The sequence below is a fragment of the Lissotriton vulgaris genome, chromosome 2_1 (genome assembly GCF_964263255.1).
Source record: "Lissotriton vulgaris chromosome 2_1, aLisVul1.2, whole genome shotgun sequence".
Taxonomy (NCBI): domain Eukaryota; kingdom Metazoa; phylum Chordata; class Amphibia; order Caudata; family Salamandridae; genus Lissotriton; species Lissotriton vulgaris.
In genome coordinates this window covers 1,429,661,950-1,429,681,385 of record NC_141687.1, presented here as the reverse complement: position 1 = coordinate 1,429,681,385, position 19,436 = coordinate 1,429,661,950, and the positions used below count along the sequence as shown (strand labels likewise).

General features: G+C 45.6%; 1 protein-coding gene across 1 annotated transcript in view; it reads left to right on the top strand.

Moving 5' to 3' along the window:
- Positions 1-19,436, top strand: part of KIF5C (kinesin family member 5C) — a 548,720-nt gene that overhangs the window by 364,978 nt on the left and 164,306 nt on the right. The window contains exons 19-20 of the mRNA XM_086957253.1: positions 1,765-1,874; positions 9,892-9,993. Coding sequence (XP_086813379.1) covers positions 1,765-1,874; positions 9,892-9,993 — 212 coding nt within the window. The remainder of the gene's footprint in view (positions 1-1,764; positions 1,875-9,891; positions 9,994-19,436) is intronic.

Here is a 19,436-nt window from a genome sequence, read left to right as displayed (position 1 = left end):
TCCGCAGGAGTGTAGAGATGTCCTCGCTAAGGCTAGAGCCGACAGCACTAATAAGACCTATTCTCTCAAATGGAAGCGTTTCTGTGTCTCTGGTGTGTGGCAGAAGACCTACACCCCTTCCATGTCACCCCACAGCAACTGCTACCATATCTACTGCATCTAGCGCAATCAGGCCTTGCACATGCGTCCATCAAAGTACATCTAGCAGCGATATCCAGGTTCACAAGAACCTCCAAGGGTCCTTCCCTGTGGGCGGACAGGCTTGTCAAGCAATTCCTAAAAGGCCTATTCAGATCCTTTCCACGACCAAGACCAATCCCTCCGTCGTGGCACCTCAACGTGGTCCTTCACCAACTGATGAAGCACCCCTTCGAACCCATCCACAAAGCGGATATCAAATTCCTTTCATGGAAGACGGCCCTCCTCCTGGCCCTAACGTCGGCCAGATGGGTCAGTGAACTACAGGCTCTCTCCATCCAAGACCCTTTTCTGCAATTCAGAGAGGACAGAGTCATTCTGCGAACTAACCCCCGCTTCATACCCAAAGTCCCCTCGGACTTCCACCTTAACGAACCAGTGGTGCTAAAATCATTCTTTCCAAACCCAACTACTACAGCTGAAAGAACCCTGCATTCATTAGATCTGAAGAGATGTCTCAAATTCTACATCGACAGGACACAACACTTCAGAAAGTCATCCCAACTTTTTGTTGCTTTTAGCAGACCAAGGAAAGGCATGCCCCTGATGACACAAAGTATATCAAGGTGGATCTCTTCAGCGATCACTTTCTGCCACGACAAGGCTGGTCGGCCTTTGGAGGCCCGAGTCAAAGCCCATTCCACAAAAGCCATGTCCACGTCTGCGGCACTATTTGCTGGAGTGCCGATACTGGACATTTGTAGAGCGGCGACCTGGAAGTCCCCGCACACCTTCACCAGGCACTACTGCCTGGAAACTGAGCTGACGAGGGAGGCAGCAGTGGGCAGAGCAGTGCTTCGCCATCTATTCCAGTGAGGTGAGCCTTCTTACATCCCACCATCCTTTACGGGTATGCACATTTCTCTATTTCTAGATACTACATGACATTGCATGTTGGTGATTTGCAGTCGCGTGATATGTATTATCTCAGACTCATATATGATGTACCATCACAGAATGTGCATAATGTATTGCTTGCTACTCTGATTCAGGCATGTGAATCTATGAAAGACACCCAAATACTGGATAAGAAATGCGTTACTTACCTGTAACTGCAGTTATCCAGTATTAGTGTCTTTCATAGATTCACATGCACCCTCCCGCCTCCCCTGGAAGGACTCACCTATCTCTCTAACAAGTTTGCGCCTAACTAGCTTGGTGCGTACGAAAATCTGAGAGACTGAGGCTCCTGACAGGAAGGTTCTAGAGGGAGGTAGTAGCTGATTGGTTGGTTCTTTTTACAAAAGGACACAGATAGGCTACCAAGGTGGGACCCTTGGGCCTGCTCTGTTTTGGTCCTTCCTACATAAGGACTTAGATAGGACACTAAGGTGAGACCGTTAGGCCTATTCTTTTATATGTATTTCTATAGGACATTACTTTTTATATACCGGAGGCTCCCGTCTCGACGACGGGGAATGATTCAGGCATGTGAATCTATGAAAGACACTAATACTGGATAACTGCAGTTACAGGTAAGTAACGCATTTCTTATTGGCTATGGCATATTTAGTATGGCAACGACATATGAATTTTGTAAGTAAAATTGTTGTCTTCCCAATGTAGATTACCCTGGAGCAGCAGATGGAGAATCACAGGGAAGCACATCAGAAGCAGCTCTCCAGACTCCGGGACGAGATTGAGGAGAAGCAGAAAATTATCGATGAGCTCAAAGAGTAGGTTACATCTCCTTTTATGTCAGTTGCAAAGACATGAGTCATTGACATTCTTCTCTAAAAACCTGGTTTCCAAAAGGTGATTATCAGGCATTGCAAATTCAGTGTAATGAAATCCATAATTTATTACATGTTTAAAGGTAACCCTCTTGCACTACCTTCATCCATTGAGCAACTGAACAAATCAATAGGTGCACTTAAATTAGTTTTAAAACTCTTTTAAATGCATATGGCATGGTAAAAATGGTAATATACTTTCATGCCCCTGAACTCTTTTGAGCGGTTAGATTACGTTGACTCCAGTTACCCCTCTCTTCACCCAAGACTTTTTAATGATATCTAGTTAACTAATGTTCACTTTTTTTTATAACTGTGATTTTCTTGACCATAGGTTCTTTATATCTCAGTGTTACGTCATTGTTTGCATCCCTCAGCATAGATTGCAGGTTTAAGATTGAGCTCTGACCACCTTGGAAGTGCAGGGATCCTTTAAAGGACAATAGAGTATTGTAATAACCTTTGTTTTATTTTTAAAGTGCTCTGCATTACTACTAGACAAGCAATCAATTATGTACGCTAGAGTAACACTCTCCCCAGTACACAACTAGCATGAACCAAGACTAGAATACAAGAAAGTGCTCACAAATGTGCAGCTCCGTAGGGAGATAGGAAAAAAAAAGTTGCCAAGCCTTGAGTTTGCATATTTAATTTTAATTATTTTCCTCAAGATTTGTCAGTTTCTTCAGAATCCTTTGCCCATAAATCCTTTTTTGAAATTCTGATTTAGAGACATTGCTCCAAAACACTACAACTTTTATAGGAGACTATCAGCCAGATTCATGAAGGTGAATAGCGCTCGCAAAGGGCCAGATTCTCAGAATCTGGCCCTTTGCGAGCGCAATTTTTGCATTTGGGATTCATCATCCCAAATGCAAAAATCGGTAATAGCGAATTCGCAAATTTGCGAGGAATTACATTTAAGGAATCTCTATTTGAGATTCCTTAAATGCAATTCATCATCCATTTCCAAATTGCGAATTCGAAATTTCGGCCCGTTATTTACCGCGAGGTCAAACCTCGTGGTAAATAGCGAAAACTTAGAAAAATGCTTTTAAAAGCATTTTTCTTAGTTGCATGTTGCACACACACATGTCCTTTGGACATGTGTGTGCGCAACACCTGTTTAAATTTGCATTTAAGGGGTGCTACAGGGTGTCCTTTGGACACCCCTGGCACCCTTTAAATCGCTATCTTATTTGCGATTAGCTAATTGCTAATCGCAAATAAGGAATACTCCCCATTCATTTCTATGGGCCTTTTGGCCCATAGGAATGAATGGGGAGTTATTCCTTATTTGCGATTAGCAATTTGCTAATCACAAATAAGGAATATGTAGGAATCGCATTTTATTTTGCGATTCCTACATGAATCCCGTTTTGCGAGCCTGTAATAGCGATTCCTTATGAATCGCTATTAAAGACTCGCAAAACGGGTCTTTGATGAATCAGGCTGTTAGACTCAATTTAGAATAATCTATTATTGGCATTTAATGATAATTATAATCAATAGATTTTTAGAATCTAGAAAATGTATAACACCAGTCTTGTCAACTTCCCACGGATTTTGTGGCTTAACTAAAGGCATCATGTAAGTGGGTGGAAGTCACACTTACCAAAAAATCTGAAAAGAAGCCCAATTCAATTTAGTGATAAAGTTCTATAGTTCATGCCCCCTACCCTTAGCCCACCAGTCCACCAGTCCATACACTGCCAATGGTCATGGTTTTGGCTCTAGATGTGACAGTTCTCTATCTGCTGTGACTACGGAGGATGCTGAGCGCCATTCGACTTGAGCTTAGACGTTGTTTTGTAGCTTCTCTTCCTTGCTTTCTTTGGCTCTCAACCGTAATTAAAGCCTCCTTTTAGCCCTTAGTGAATATAGTAGTCCCAACTGTAATAAATAGGACTCAAAAAGTAGTATATTCACCTCTGAAATGAGATACTGCAAATAATGAGGTGTTTTATTTCTAGTTAAAAAGACATTCAACATAATGACGCTCTGTACGGTCATTTCTTTTCATTTTCTGATGTGCATTTTTGTACAAGAATCCCACGTATTGTGGACTAATTTATTTTAGTTGTACCTGCAAACATAGTTTTACTCCATTCCATTTTAAATAGAAAAGCGTTTTTCTGTAGATAGTGCAGTAGGTGTCACTGGGAGCTGGGTCTATGCACTAGAATATATATTCAAAACATTGTACTCTAATCACCTATAGATAGGTGCCTTGCCCCGGCTGTAATTTTATCCTCCCCCGCCCTACCCTTTCTGCTCGTATGACCAGCCTTGCACCTAAGCGCTATTTTCACTCGGCGCTTATTAATGCTCGCTGCCTCCCGAAACATAGTTTGGAAATCAGAGAATTTATTCTTCATCAGAAGTTGGGCATCCTGTTCATGACAGAGTCTTGGGGAGATGCAGCCACCGGCCCGGATTTCTGCTCAGCCACACCGGAAGGCTATTGTGTGGTAAGACAGGATAGACCCACTGGGAGAGGTGGTGGGCTAGCCATTATTCATAAAGGGGCGTTGCAAACTAAAATCGAACCTATTCAGCATCTAAATTGCGACGCCTGCATTTTCTCCATTACACTGAATTACAATCAGGTTTTTAAGGGAATTCTAATTTACCGCCCCCCAGGCCCGCGCATCCGTTTCCTGTCGACTTTGGCTGAACTTACGGAACTCTCAGCAGCCCATTCTGACTTTACTATTTTGGGGGACTTCAACTTTCATTTGGAAGTCATAGAGGATAAAGACACCTCCCAATTGATCTCAGACTTATGTGCAGTAGGATTACTGCAGTTGGTGGAAGTTCCCACTCATCAAGCAGGCCATAAGCTTGATGGTTTGTTCACTAATAACTCGAACATCTCCCTGGCCACCATTCTGCCTGTCGTCTGGTCAGATCATGCTGTAGTTACTTTCTCGATCCGGGCTCACAACCCCAACCCCCCGCAATCCACCTCTCGTACTTCCATCAGTACTCGAGCCTGGAAAAACTTGGACTATCCTCTCTTGTCCAATATTTTGGTTAGATCCTCCTATGAGGTTTCTTCCCCCCCAGCGCTACTGTCCAGCAGATACCAGGAATGGATTCTGGATGCCATCAATCAAGTAGCCCCTGTCAAAACCATTATTTCTAACCGGGCAACACCTTCTGCTCAATGGTTTTCAGAGGAACTTCGACTGCAAAGGCAGTACTGCCGGAATTTAGAAAGGCGCTGGCGCAAGCACTATAGGCCCTTGGATAAGCAAACTTATAAAGATGCGCTAGCGCTATACAAAAAAGCCATCATTAAGCATAAAAGTGCTTTCTTCCTCGCCCAAATAGAGAGCGCCCAGAACTCTTCCAGGAAACTTTTTCAAGTAGTCAACTCCCTCTCCAATCCCCCTACAGGTCCTCCTGTTGAACCTTCCCAAGATCTGTGTAATGCTGTTGCAACTTTCTTTTCCACCAAGGTTACGAACATCTTCTCTTCCTTCTCCCCCTCCTTACGCTCGGACAGCACCCGCCCTTTCCCTTGTCCCTCTTCTCTCACCCCTACTTTTGCTAACTTCCAAGCAGTCACTACTGACCAGATTGCCATGCTAATTACTGCAATCAAATCGGGATCCCCTTTAGACCCCTGTCCCCTTTCCATACTGAGTGCCCTTACTAAGGTCATTACGCCTCCACTTACTGACCTATGTAACTCTATCTTTCAGACAGGCATCTATCCTGAAATCTGGAAAAAAGCGGTCACTAAGCCCTTGCTAAAAAAGCCTTCCTTGGATCCTGAGGACTCCGCTAATTATCGACCTATCGCCTGCCTTCCTTTTCCGGCCAAAATATTTGAAGCTATTATGAACAAACAGCTCTCGGGTTTCATTGATTCTCATCAACTCCTAGATGATACCCAGTTCGGTTTCAGGAAGGGCCACGTTACAGAGACAGCTTTGATAAAGGCCTCGGACGAGATCCGGACTATAATGGACCAGGGCGGGGCAGCGGTCCTTATACTCCTGGATCTGTCCGCTGCCTTTGACACGGTCGATCACGCCATCTTGATCGACCGTGTCACAGCCCTGGGGGTGACCCACCTTGCCAGGGACCTCATCGCTTAGTTTCTGGCCAACCGTACTCAGGCGGTGAAACTGGGTACTTTTTATTCTCCCAGCTTCACCCTTCCTTGTGGGGTGCCCCAGGGCTCTTCGCTAAGCCCCACATTATTTAATATATATGTGGCGGACTTGGCGAAAGTTATTAAAGCCCATGGACTCCGCTTAACCACCTATGCGGACGACACCCAATTGGTGTTGGCAGTGCATAAGGATGGACCGGCTGTGGCCGCAGGATTTCAGAAGGGGATGCTGGCCATTAGTTCTTGGATGTCAAGCAGCTGCTTGAAGTTAAATTTGGACAAAACCGAGGTGATGACCTTTGGCAAGCTTTCACCGGAATGGTCGTCCATCTGGTGGCCCAGTGAAATGGGTCCACCCCCCACCCCGGTTGCCAAGGTCAGAAACCTCGGTATCATGTTCGATGAGAAGCTGTTGTTCAAACACCATGTGAACACGGTGGTCTCATCATCTTTCTATACGCTAAGGAAGATCAAAAAACTGTTGCCATACCTCCCGTTAGGGGCAGGGAATACCTTGGTCACTACTCTGGTCTTCTCCAAATTGGATTACGGCAACGCCCTCTTCCTTGGCATTCAAGAACAGATCCTAACAAAACTTCAAGCAGTGCAGAATGCAGCGGCTAGAATGCTGCTAGGCATTCCTAATCGTCGTCCTACCTCTTTGGCTATTCGCCAACTGCATTGGCTAAGAATCAAGAGCAGGATAAAGTTCAAGGCATTCTGTATTGCCTATAAGGCCATCCATGACTCAGGACCTAGGTTCCTCAAGGATGCCTTTCGGATTTATGCGCCTCAAAGGCCCCTTCGTTCGGCTGGTATTCATCTCCTCGCGGTCCCACGCACCAGAACCACTAGCTGGGGAGATAGACGCTTTTTAGTAGCAACCCCCAGGCTGTGGAACTCACTTCCCCTGTCCATCAAAACCAGTCCCACACTCATCATCTTTCGTAAACTCCTGAAAACCTGGTTATTCGATCAGTGAGTGATCTGGTAGTTCTTCATCCTTGGCAGTCTGAGATGCGCCGAGACACCCTCGGGTATTTGTGCCCAATAAAAATTTCAAAAACATAAACATAAACATACACAAAAATAGAATCCCATGACTTTACAGAGTCTACGCTCTGCTCACCTCTCACTCCTCACCACCCCTGCATACAAGCGGGTATGTCAGGGAGGCCGCAGATTTGCCACCCTCGCCCCCAAACTGTGGAACTCTCTCCCGTGGAAATACGATCCTGCACTGCCCTTCTGCAATTCAGGAAGTCCCTGAAAACATGGCTATTTGCACCAGCCTACAATTAATGTCTTCACCGATAGCACACAGAGCCTTTACAGCGCCATGAAACCACCCGGTGTATGCGCGCTTTATAAATCATTTTTAACATTAACATTAGCATTAGTATGCACATGGCATGGCCTAATACGTGAATATACAAAGCCCCAAACAGATAAAACAGTGTGGGAAGTCTTACCACTTATATATTTATAGTGGATGAGAAGAAAATGATTGCAACTCTGTAATTGAAGAGAAATATCCTTTCACTATTGCTATATTGGTGGTTGCTACTACCTTCCTGACATCGGCTGTGCTGGTGTTCATTTTAACCTTAAATGATTTGTCTATCACCTAGTGGCCTAAGAGCTTGGTGTTAAAAGTGAATATTGTTACACACTCCAATTGTGTCCCAAATAGTTCTCAATTATGAAGCACTTGCTGTTACCTATTTGTTACAATACATGTGACACTATCTGTATGTGACACGATCTGTATAAACAATAAGTCTAGTGGGGTTTAAGGCTTATCCATTGTAAAATTACACCAGGTTCCTATAAATGGAATAGATAAGTAGTACCATTAAAAATAGCAAATATTCAAATCCAAATTAGGGAGCCGTGTTAGGGTGCCTTGCTGAACCCCACTGTAAAAGGCACTTAACCTCATGTCCAAATACTCACTAACATTTTCCTTAGTATTGTAGTAGAGATTCAACATACAAAGAAGTCTGTATGAAGTCTGGTCCAGTCTATCCGAATCAGGGTATGCCACAATTGCTATGATCACTTCATGTGTTGTTGGATGGGGGCAGTGGCGGGGAGCGGGGGGGGGGGCTTGCCTACTATTCGGGCTGGATAATAATCTTCTGGGAGTCTGGCAGCCAACAGCCCTTTCAATGCCCCATGACATTTGACCGTAAACCAGTCTGTGATTGGGGTCTCATTCTTAGTATTGAACTTGATAGCCCATCTGATTTGCTGCTGAGTGAATGGGACGTTCAGCTCCATTCGTTGTACTCCAGAGAACTTTTGGAAGGGCCTGTCATTCATGAAAGTTGATTAGTGTTTCGCTCACATGGGGAGGTGCTGTGTAAAGTGTGCCATAATATTTAGCAAATAGATAATTTTTGATTGCCTGTGTGTGGCTCAGCTCTGCATTCTCGCCCCTCAGTGCCTTCTCAGTCATTCGTGGTGCAGCCTATGAATGAAGACTCACCAGGAACCTGCCAGTCCTGTTGCCGCCTCAATGTTGCGGAGCAGTGAACTCCATAAAGTCCACAGTCTGCAGCACATCACCGTATTTGTCTGAGGAAACAGTTGGTCTATTTTTGCTCCCAGGATCAGAGACTGCCTCCTTTTCTAGGGCATACAGATTATCTTCTATCTGCCTAACCTCCCTCAACAGTGTTATCCTAGTTCCCATATTCATGCTAACACATACTCCCTGGCTATATCTAAATCCCTCTCATTCTGCTTACAGATCACCAACCCTCCATTCATACTCTTTGAAGTAATTAGCAATCGAGTCCCTCACTATGCTCCAAAAGGCGGCGCCATGTAATGCTGCCTCCGGTAACCAGCAATGGGCAGTAATCTGACAGTGAGCTACATTAGTAGACCACATCCGAAACTTGGTCCAGTTGGTGTTGTGGGGATAAAATGCATGCAGCAGTGCAGGTAGATTATTGATTGGACAAAGAATTGAAATTCTGTCCTATTCAGATAAGCCAAAAAGCCGTACAACCCCCAGTGGGACATCGCCATTCAGTGACAGGTTCTTATCTCATGTTCACCGTTTTCTGTAGAGACGGGTCTGGCCTGCCTAGTATATGTTCAACCATACTGTTGTAGTCCCAACCCCACAAAGTTGGTATTGGGTCATGGTGTAGTAACAAGGTTGCTACTTCTTCTAGAAACGCTACAGCGATGCATGAGTGGCATGTATGCTCATGGTCTGCAGCCTCTGCCATTTGATTGGCTCATGACTGCTACAAATTGACCGTCTGCATCTAACTATACCTTGTCACGTATGAATGGGATCCCAGGTCTGACCTTTATTAAAAGCCCCTTGTGTATGCTGAGTAAGTGGTTGCAAAATCACTGGCCCCTGTACTTTTCTTTTTGCAACTTACGTCATTCTGTTCCGATCAAGTGGATTTCTTCTAGGAAAGCTAAAATTGCCCTTCTGCCATTTCGCTGGGTCAGCCAAATGTATATTCTGTTTATCTCTGTTTATAACGCATATTGATTATGTCTAGTCGAACTCTCTATTGTACTAACACTGTGTTCTTTTTTTATCAATTCTGAACATATTAATAAAGCCTAGATTATATTCTCTGACCTAGTCAAAATAAACTGTCTGGATTTAAAAAACTAATTTAAAGAGGAAAACATCTCAAGTTTGGGCATAGCTTATTTTCCTATTAATCCTGGAAAACGTAATTGGTCTAAACCATCATCAACAGAATAAAATTGGGTCTGGTGATCATTATTCCCATGCATAATATATAATTTTGTCGAGAAAGTTGCTCACTAACTTTCTTTCTTTTTTACTTATAGCTTGAACCAGAAGCTGCAACTTCAGCATGAAAAACTTGCCTCTGACTATGAGAAATTAAGTCTCGAGGACCAAGAGCGGGAAAAGAAACTGGAAAAACTCATGTATGTCTTTTTCTGGTTTGCTGCACAAATAGCGTGTAGTGCTTTTTCTTGTTGCTGCGCTTTGGCAGGATGCATTCTGATGTTCTCTACTAATTATCTTTTTTGATGTCAAGATAATAATATAGTGGCACACAAATAAATGTAATGAAATGAGCAACAGCTATATATGTATTCATACTGGTTTATGTTCAACTTCAAAACAAATTTCAGGTGGGCAGAATGACTAGAAAGTTTTTTTGTCAAGATGGAAAGTATTTTGCTTAGGAATTTTTCGAAAAATAATTTTCTAAACATTCTTATTAGTTATCTTTAGCATGCTTTACACAAACAAACTATTTGTATTGCTTATCAACATACACCACCCACACATCTTTATAGAAATCCCTGGGCAGTACTTTACCACTTCAGAACATCCTTCAGAATATAGTTCGTGCACATTAATGCTGGTACCACTAAGGATTGTGTTTTTCTTTTTGAGTAGTGGAAAGGCTTCTTTGACCTTTTTTCTCTTATGTGGATATTTTTTTCCACTGGGCCAGAAGGTTAATTTGTCAAATACTAATTAATTTTCACTGTTTGGACATGGACACATTTTGAAAAAGTCGTATCCCAGACTGGATTGATAGATTCACTTCTCTTTTCCACAAACACCTCCATGTAGTAACTAATTTGAAAATAAGATTAGCACCAGGAAGGGTCAACATGATTATACCACAAAACAAAGGAATCAACCGTGATGGACATCATTATGCAGCAACAATAGAATCTAAAGGTTCTCCCTCTTTTGCAGCCTTTAGAATTTACCTGCAAGTTTGCAGTGAGCATTAGGTATTCTTTTGCTCCTCACAGACAATGCAGTGGTAGGCTTCTTGCTCTTCATAAGTCAGAATAGAAGAATGAAAGAGTCCAGAAGAGAAGAGAACACATTGATGTTAGGGAAGACACAGGAGGATCATTTATCTAATTGCCTACCTACAATCCTCCCGGCTCATTTTCCTCAAATCTCCAACTGAGATATGCCACTGATAACCCCTTTATTTATCTGTGCATCATAGAGTAGATTTACTACCAGGTTCCGGATAATGACTTTATAGTCTTCTAAGTGATCAGCAGAGAGCTAAAAATCAGGCTCCTTTTGTTGCCGATTCCAAGTAAGTTCTCACTGCACCATTTTTAGGTCTTGCCTGAGCCAGCGCATGCGCTGCTCCGGCGAGACTTTTAGTGAGTGGGCATTTTAAAATGTGACCACACGCTTTCTGTGTGGCCTCAAGCTTGCGAGCATGTGCGCAGTAGCCATTTGGCTTTCCTCGCGGCACCCTTACAGCGCCCAAGGCACCATTGGGAGCGCGATACCTTTCATTTATGCTGCGCGCGCACCACCCGCGTGCTTTTTTTTAAAAACTTGAAGCACGCGCGCAATCTCATTTCCACGCGCCCAATGTTTGTTTTTTATAGAGATCCTGGGAAAGCCAATGCCGCACGATTCCTCCAGGACATCCATCGCAACCTGTTATCAAGGCTGCGCTGTTTTTTTTGTTTCATTGGGATATAAAAGTATTTCATCATTCACTTTAGAGCCCTGCATCCATGTTTTTCACCTTCTTTGCTAAATAAAAAGGCGTCTTGGTGTGGCCTAATGGCTTGAATTGCTAAGTTTGGAAATGGGTAGCACAAAAAGGGTACAAAGTTCCCCGGGAAGAGTGATGGAACAGAGGAGTGTGTGTGCTAGTAAGAGGGGGAATCCCCTAGTTGGAACTAAAACCCTCACACACCCAGCAAGCTAGGTGTCATGCTTCATCATATGGGTTCTGCTCCTCGTCAGACTGGCGCTGCAATGTCGGACGGGCTCCCGAAACCGGGGCTCTTTATCGGAGATCTTTTGTTCCGGCCATATGGTGCATGCGTGTGAGAGGGCGGGGGAGTGTGGTCGTGACGTGCAAGTGAAGCTAAAAAAGGTGAGTCAGTCCACAACCTAATTTATTCTCGTGGTAGACTCCCTTGGTTAAAAGGGGTGAGAGGGGAGGTAAAATGCCCTGGAACTATCCGAGCAATATTAACTACTACCCTCAAATATGGTCGACATGTTTCTTGCCTGATGGCAATTCTTCAGGACCTCAGTAGATAGTACCACACAGTGAAAAATTATAATGGTGAAGGATAAAACTTGCAATGAGGTATACAACCTTCTATGGTCGGTAATACCGGAGTGCAGGCCGATTGGTCCTGCTGCAGTATTGTAACCTGTAAAGATGAAAAATGAAAACAATTCACGAAATAACAGCGTCAGTGAAGTTTTCAAATGAGAAGGATTTGCTCAACTGTAGTGCAAGCACACACACACAAAAACCATAGTGATGGATTAAAAACCGAGCATATAGCACAACATGTTGGTGTTTGATTCACGTGAACAACTAGTTTATGTCACAACATGCAACGGTGAAAACGATGAAGGCAAATGGTGCTGCATGTAAGGAAGAGGGCTGGTTAGAAAGGCTTACCCCAGAAGATTCCCTGAGGTACCTCGCAGTCTGCTCCCGTGGGACCGGCTGAGAAGGTATGGTACCTAATAGAGGGGAATCATTGTACAATCATCTGGCGATTCATTATTAGGGTTTTAGACCATTGGTAGCAAGGGGGCGCGAGGGCTCCCCACCATCAAGGGCAGACACTAGGAGGTTGGCAGTCTACCTCGTATTCCGAGTGGCGGAGTAACCCGGTATAACCCCCACTCCCTAGCTCAGTAAGGGCAGGGCTGCTGGTGAAGTGTTAGGGGTTTTTGTGCGCTGAACCAGGCGCCCGCAGCGCCCGTACTGCGCCCCAGACAATTTCATCAGGGAATCACAACTTGGAGCAGCGAGGCAGCCCCGCACAGCGCACCCACCCGGCAGCCAAACAGACCTGCAAACAGTACCGCGGCATGGTCGCAACGAATTATCCAGAGTCCCGAACTCTCGAAAATCCGAGAGATATGGCCGTCAGGAATCACCGATGTAAAGGTGGTGGGCGGAGAGTAAAATAGGGAGTGAGCCTCACCTTCGGCGGCATCCGGTCCTAGCCGATGCACCTACCCCACGAGCGGCGTCCGATTCAAGACGCAGAGCAGCTTGTAACGGACACCTCGGGGAGCCATTGTTTATGTATCCAGCCTCTGCACGTTCAGCCGCACATCGCCGCTTACTAGCACACACACTCCTCTGTTCCATCACTCTTCCCGGGGAACTTTGTACCCTTTTTGTGCTACTAGTTTCTGGACCAGTACACTGGACCCCGTAAAATATTGTCCTACTCCAGTCCCTCCTTTGTTTAAAAAGTTTTGCGCAAGAGCAGTCTCGCGGGACTTTGAGGTTACCTACAGTAATCAACTTTTACTGAGAGGACCATAGGGTGCCCACTGACACATTCACGGTACAGCTGGGTGTCCGTATTAATTCTGGAATCACGATTCATCCATTTCACTACTAGTTAATACTTAGATCGGTACACACAATACCTCACCATGGAGGATGTACCAGGTCTGAGTTTCGATGAAGAAACAATAGAAGAGGCATTAAGATCGGCTCCCTCACTCTTTGGAATGGGTGGTGCTACTGCCTCAAGTGCTGCTAATGAGGACTGGGCTACGGTAACCTCACTAAAAAAAGAATGGCTCAGGATAACTGTACACGGGGCAATGATGACAGAATATCTAAGGGCCAAGATCGCCCCACAGGGAATAATAGTTAACATCATGCCAAGACTGTTCCTTCAAGACGGTCAATTCAAAGTAGACTGGTGTCACGTCTCTTGGAAGTGTACAAAAGACCTTCTGTTTCTGATTGTCAAAACGGCTAAGAGATTAGCTGACGCTCTATTAGTCAAGATCGCAGCGATCGAAACAGCACTCCAAGGTACAATGAAGAAGACTCCATTTACAGCCAAACTGGCGGAGATTAACCAAGAGATTACTGACAACCAAGAATTTCTCATACAACAGAAAATGACTAAACTGCAAAAAGATATAGCCAAATTCGATAAAGAGAAGGTATATCCCTACCTCAAAGAGGGATACACCAATAACAAGAACAGCTACTCTGCTTATGAGAGTTCAGGTAACGAAAGTCGGAGGGGATCCTCGGGAAGTGATTCTAGTGATACCTACCCATCCAACAACCGAGGCAACCAATGCCGCCCCAGATGGAACCAAAATGCCGAACAATGGTCAAATGTACCAAGGTCCCCCACAGATGCCACTGCCTTGGCAATACCCCTTCTATCCTCAGGGCCCTCCACAATTCTACTCAATTAACCCACCTTTTTTAGGCAGAGGCTGGCGCAGAGGAAGAGGGCGCAAGCGAGGAGGGCAAAAAACTGTCCAGTGGCAAGATCAACCAACTGCACAGACAGTGGTGGAGACCAGGAGCACAACCAGAGGCAGGAGAGTCTGATTGTGAATCTCTCTAGTAGAACATTGAATACATTGGAGACAGAAATTCTTGAGAAGGCTTCGTTCCCACCCCAACACCTGACAGCTTCACTGAAATGTGTGAAGTAATACAACTTTTCAGGAAGGTACGTCTACGATCCGTCTTCGCAGATAAACCTGACCAAGACAAAACTGACACGGGGCTACGAAAACCCTCCACCTTTACCCCATCTGACTCAATGGTTCCCCTGAGATACTAGCTTTTGAGAGGGCGGTGCTTAGGAGTCTGGACAACAAACCAACTACCGTCTCTTACAAAAATCTTAGCACAGCTGAGAAACAAGCTTTTCTAGCACTGGGTAATGACACCAGTATAGTAATCAAACAGGCAGACAAAGGTGGGGCTACTGTTATCCAGAACAGTACTGACTATGACATCGAATGCAAACGTCAACTTTCTAACACCACCCACTACAGACCACTCACTACAGACCCCACAAAACGACTCAGTACTACAATTACGAGTCTTGTCTTAGAGGGTGAGACGAATGAGTGGATCTCAAAAAACGAAGCAGCATTCTTAGTCACCACAGACCAGGTTATCCCATACTTTTACACCCTCTCGAAAATCCACAAAGGGATATCACCAGTCCCTGGGAGGCCGATTGTCTCAGGCATTGGCTCACTGCTTGAGCCATTGTCTAAATTCTGTGACTCTTTTCTTCAACCAGTGGTGAGAAAAAGTCCGTCTTTCTTACAAGACACCAGAGATGTCCTCCGCCTCATCGAATCCATTGAGGGGAGGGAAGACGTTGACCTCCTCCTCACAATGGATGTTGAGGCTCTGTATACTAACATCCCCCAGCAAGCCACACTGGAAGCAGTAGAATCCACCCTGCTCTTAGAGGAGTGGTCCTCTCCAACCCCTGTTTCGTTCATCATGGCATGTGCTTCCCTGGCATTGACGGAAAATTTCTTTCAATATGGATCCCAACTATACCATCAGATCCAGGGGACTTCCATGGGTTCGATTTTCGCTCCAAGCCTGGCATGTATTTACATGGCAACTTTTGAGGAAAGCACTATCAGATCTGCACTCAACCCCTACCTCGACAATATCACTCTGTGGCGCAGGTATATTGACGACATCCTCATTCTCTGGAAGGGTGATCGTACAACCTGTGAGGCTTTCTGCGCCTGGGTAAATCTTCCAAACCCATATCTTAAATTCACTGGTACCATCTCCACAACTACCATCCCCTTCTTGGATCTCTGCATTAATCTCAATCCCACTGGTCTCAGTACAACTCTCTACCACAAGAGTACTGATAGAAACAGCCTCTTAATGTACCGAAGCCACCATCCACGAGCCCTGAGGGACAATCTTCCCTTTGGGCAATTCCTCAGGGTGAGGAGGAACTGTACAAAAAAAGCTGATTTCCAAAGGGAAGCAACACTCCTCCAACACAAACTGCAGGATAGAGGATATCCTACCAGACTACTGAACCAGTCGCGTAAAAGAGCACTGAATAACCCAAGAGAGAGCTTACTGGAGCAACAACCCAAGTCCAAAGATGACCAGATAACTTGTGTCACCTGCTTCACTCCAAACTCATCATTCCTGAAGAAAACCATAAATAAACACTGGCCCATAGTGAACTATGGTGGATTAGAAATCCCAAACCCCAGATTCGCTTTCAAAAGAACTGCTAACCTGAAAGATGCCCTAATACACACACGCCCTAGGAAAAACACCACTGATCACCAGAGAACGCCGTGGAACCTTCTCCCAGTGGTAGGACACTTCCCTTGTGGCGGATGTGCGGTATGCCCACAGACATCCCAGTGTAAAGAGGTTAGAGTCTCAGACACTTTTGTGTGGCAACTTCGCAAGCACACGAACTGTAACAGCACAAGATGTATCTACATGATCACCTGCCCCTGTGGGAAAAACTATATAGGGATGACTATGAGGCACATTAATGTGAGGATTATGGATCACAAAAGTAACATCAGGTGCTCCAAAACACATACCAAACTGTACGAACATTACTCCCAAAACAACCACTCTGCAGACAGTCTCACATGGCTGGTCCTGGAATCCCACCCAGCCATTTCCAAACAAGCTCTGTTTAGGACTGAGCAGAGATGGGTCCACCGTCTCCAACTGGACTCACTTGGGTTAAACGACTCTGTCCCATGGGCTTCCTTGGGTTTCTAATCCTATTGTCCCTGTAATCAGGCTATCTGTTTCCTCCCCTTAACGATTTAAAAAAAAAAAAAAACGTTGTACCCCTTCCAACTCGTGCACTTACTCCAGTATTGGAACTTTCATAGATTCCCATTGCTTGTATCATTCCCCGTCGTCGGAATGGGAGCCTCGGTAATAATATATATATATATATACCTAGGTAAATACACCCTAATAGGTGTAAAAAAGGTAAAAAATTAGGCCTAGGCCTCATTATCTTTTGCAGCCTATTGCTGTCATTATGTAAAAAGACCCAAAGTCCCCTTAGCAACCAATCAGATCAGCCTCACCCTGTAGAACCTTCCTGAGAAAGCTCAGAGCCTCAGATTTTCTACCGCTTCGTTGGTGACAGGGAGTCTCCTTAGAGCTCTGCTCTAACTTCAACTTGAGGTACTGTTCAAACAGTTTTCTTTAAGGATTTCTTTCAGCTTTGTCATGGCTGATAAGGAAAAGAAGAGCCTTTTCAGGTCTTGTGCCACTTGTGGCAAAAAACGACTTTATACAGAGGATCAACATCAAGACTGTATTTACTGTCTATACCCAGACCATAAGGTCGATAAGTGTAGTATATGCAGGAGAATGTCTGTTAAAACCCTCCGTGATCGTGAAGGACGGCTGCTTCTGTGGCTCAGGAAGTTGGAAAGGAGGGAGGAAGTAGTGTCTGGTGATGAGGAAGATGCCAGATCAACATCTTCAAAGACTTCATTGAAGAGGGGCGGATCGTCTGTGGACACTTCAACTGAACCCCCCTTAAAGGCTGTGCGTGTGACCTCTGATAGGTCTGGCAAGCCAGGGCCTATCGAATCTCCTCACGTGAGTGTAAAGGAGAGGGAAAGGCAGGCACTGCAGGTGCAAAAGGCTAAACTGGATGAGAGCTCGGCTGGGCCTTCCCACCAGGTTAAAGTAGCCAAGTCCGTCAAAAAACCGACTGTAGAGGCTTCTACAGGGGTCAAGAAGGACTCTAAATCATCTGAGGTGATTTTGTCTCCTCAGTCGTCGACGAGCCATCCAGCGACGACGAGGACGACGACGAGAGCGTCGACGAGGACCTCGATGTCGATTCCGTCGACGAAGACTGGATCGACGACGGCGTCGTCGACGATGACCACGTCGACGGTGACCACCACGTCGACGAAGACCATCCCGTCGACGATGACTATTCCGTCGACGGTGGCAATCTCGATGACGACGATCCCGTCGACGAGGACGGGGAGCCCGTCGACGACGACAGCTCCGTCGACGAGCCCGTCGACGATGGACCCGTCGACGATGACAGTTCCGTCGACGATCCCGTCGACGGTGAACCCGACGACGATGATGGTTCCGTCGACGATGCCGTCGACGGTGAAGGGACTCTCGTCGACGATGCCGTCGACGACGATTCAGAATATAGAAACGGTGGATTTGTTTTCAACGCCGTTGACGACAGGAGCGCCAGAGAACAACAGAAGGAGGAGGATAACCCCAGATATGACTTCTCCAAGGAAGGTACCATCATTACCTCCACCCCTTTTGTTGGATGAAGATGACTACTCAGAAGAGGAAAATGAGATGTATGGGGACGCTTACAGTCCATCACAATTGAATCTGAAATACCATGATTCGGATTTGGATGAGGAATATTATTATCAAAAGGAACAGCGGCCAGAGAGACAGGTTGCATACCAAGATACCCAACCACAGCAGGGCATGGTATCGATGCCTATAAGTCTTTTGACAGACTTGAGGGCTATGCTGGAGGAGTATAGGAGCAAGAAGGGGTCGCAACCTGTGGAAGGTCAAGCACAGGTTCAACCGCAGGTGGTGGCAGCACAGTCAGTGCGGCCTGCACAGGAAGAACATGAGAGGGCATATCCTCCGCAAGTCCAAGTGGATACCTCGGATGAAGAGGAAACGGGGCAAAACCAAGATCAAGAGAGTGAATGGAACCAATATATTGCTCCGGATCCGGCTTCACCAGTGCCAGACCCGGTCGATTCGCCTCCGGCTGATGTAGGAGGTTTCTTCAGCCTGATGGAAAGAGCCACAGCGCGCTTTAAGTTAGCGATGCCGACAACATCTACGGATTGTTTTTTATACGATTTCAAAGAGGCATACCGTAAGGCCGTGCGCTCGATTCCCATTGTGGAGCACATATGGGAGGAAGGGAAGAAGGTGATGCAGACCCCAGCGACGGTCATTCCAACTCTTCCGCGCTTGGAGAAAAAATATAAAGCTCCAGATGACAGTCCCGCCTGTTTGATTGGACAACCTAGACCTGACTCGGTCATATCGCAGGCGGCACAGAAGAAATCGCGGAATCCTTCGGCCACCCTCACGACTCCGCCGGATAAGGAGGGTAGAAGGTTGGACAACGCTGGGAAGCGTTTTTCGTCGATGGCTAGCTTGCTGGTCAGAGCGGCGAATGCCTTGGCGATCCTAGCAAGGTACGACCGCCAGATGTGGAGTGATGTGGCACACTATGTGAATCTGCTAGCGGATGACCAGAAAGCGGAAGCACAGAAACTTCTGGAGGAGGGACAACGTTCCTCTTCGGAAATGATTGACTGCGCGATGGACATCGCCACCATCTCTTTCCGTGCCCTAGGCAGTGCAGCGGTTCTTCGGCGACAAGGATGGCTGAGAGCTACTTACTTCCGGCCAGAGGTCCAGAATAGGATTTTGGATTTGCCTTTCGACGGGGACATGTTGTTTGGGAAACATGTCGACGATACCCTACAGGGTATAAAGAAGGACACAGAGACAGCAAGGGCTCTGGGGAACCTGCAATATAGAAAGACACCGTTCCGT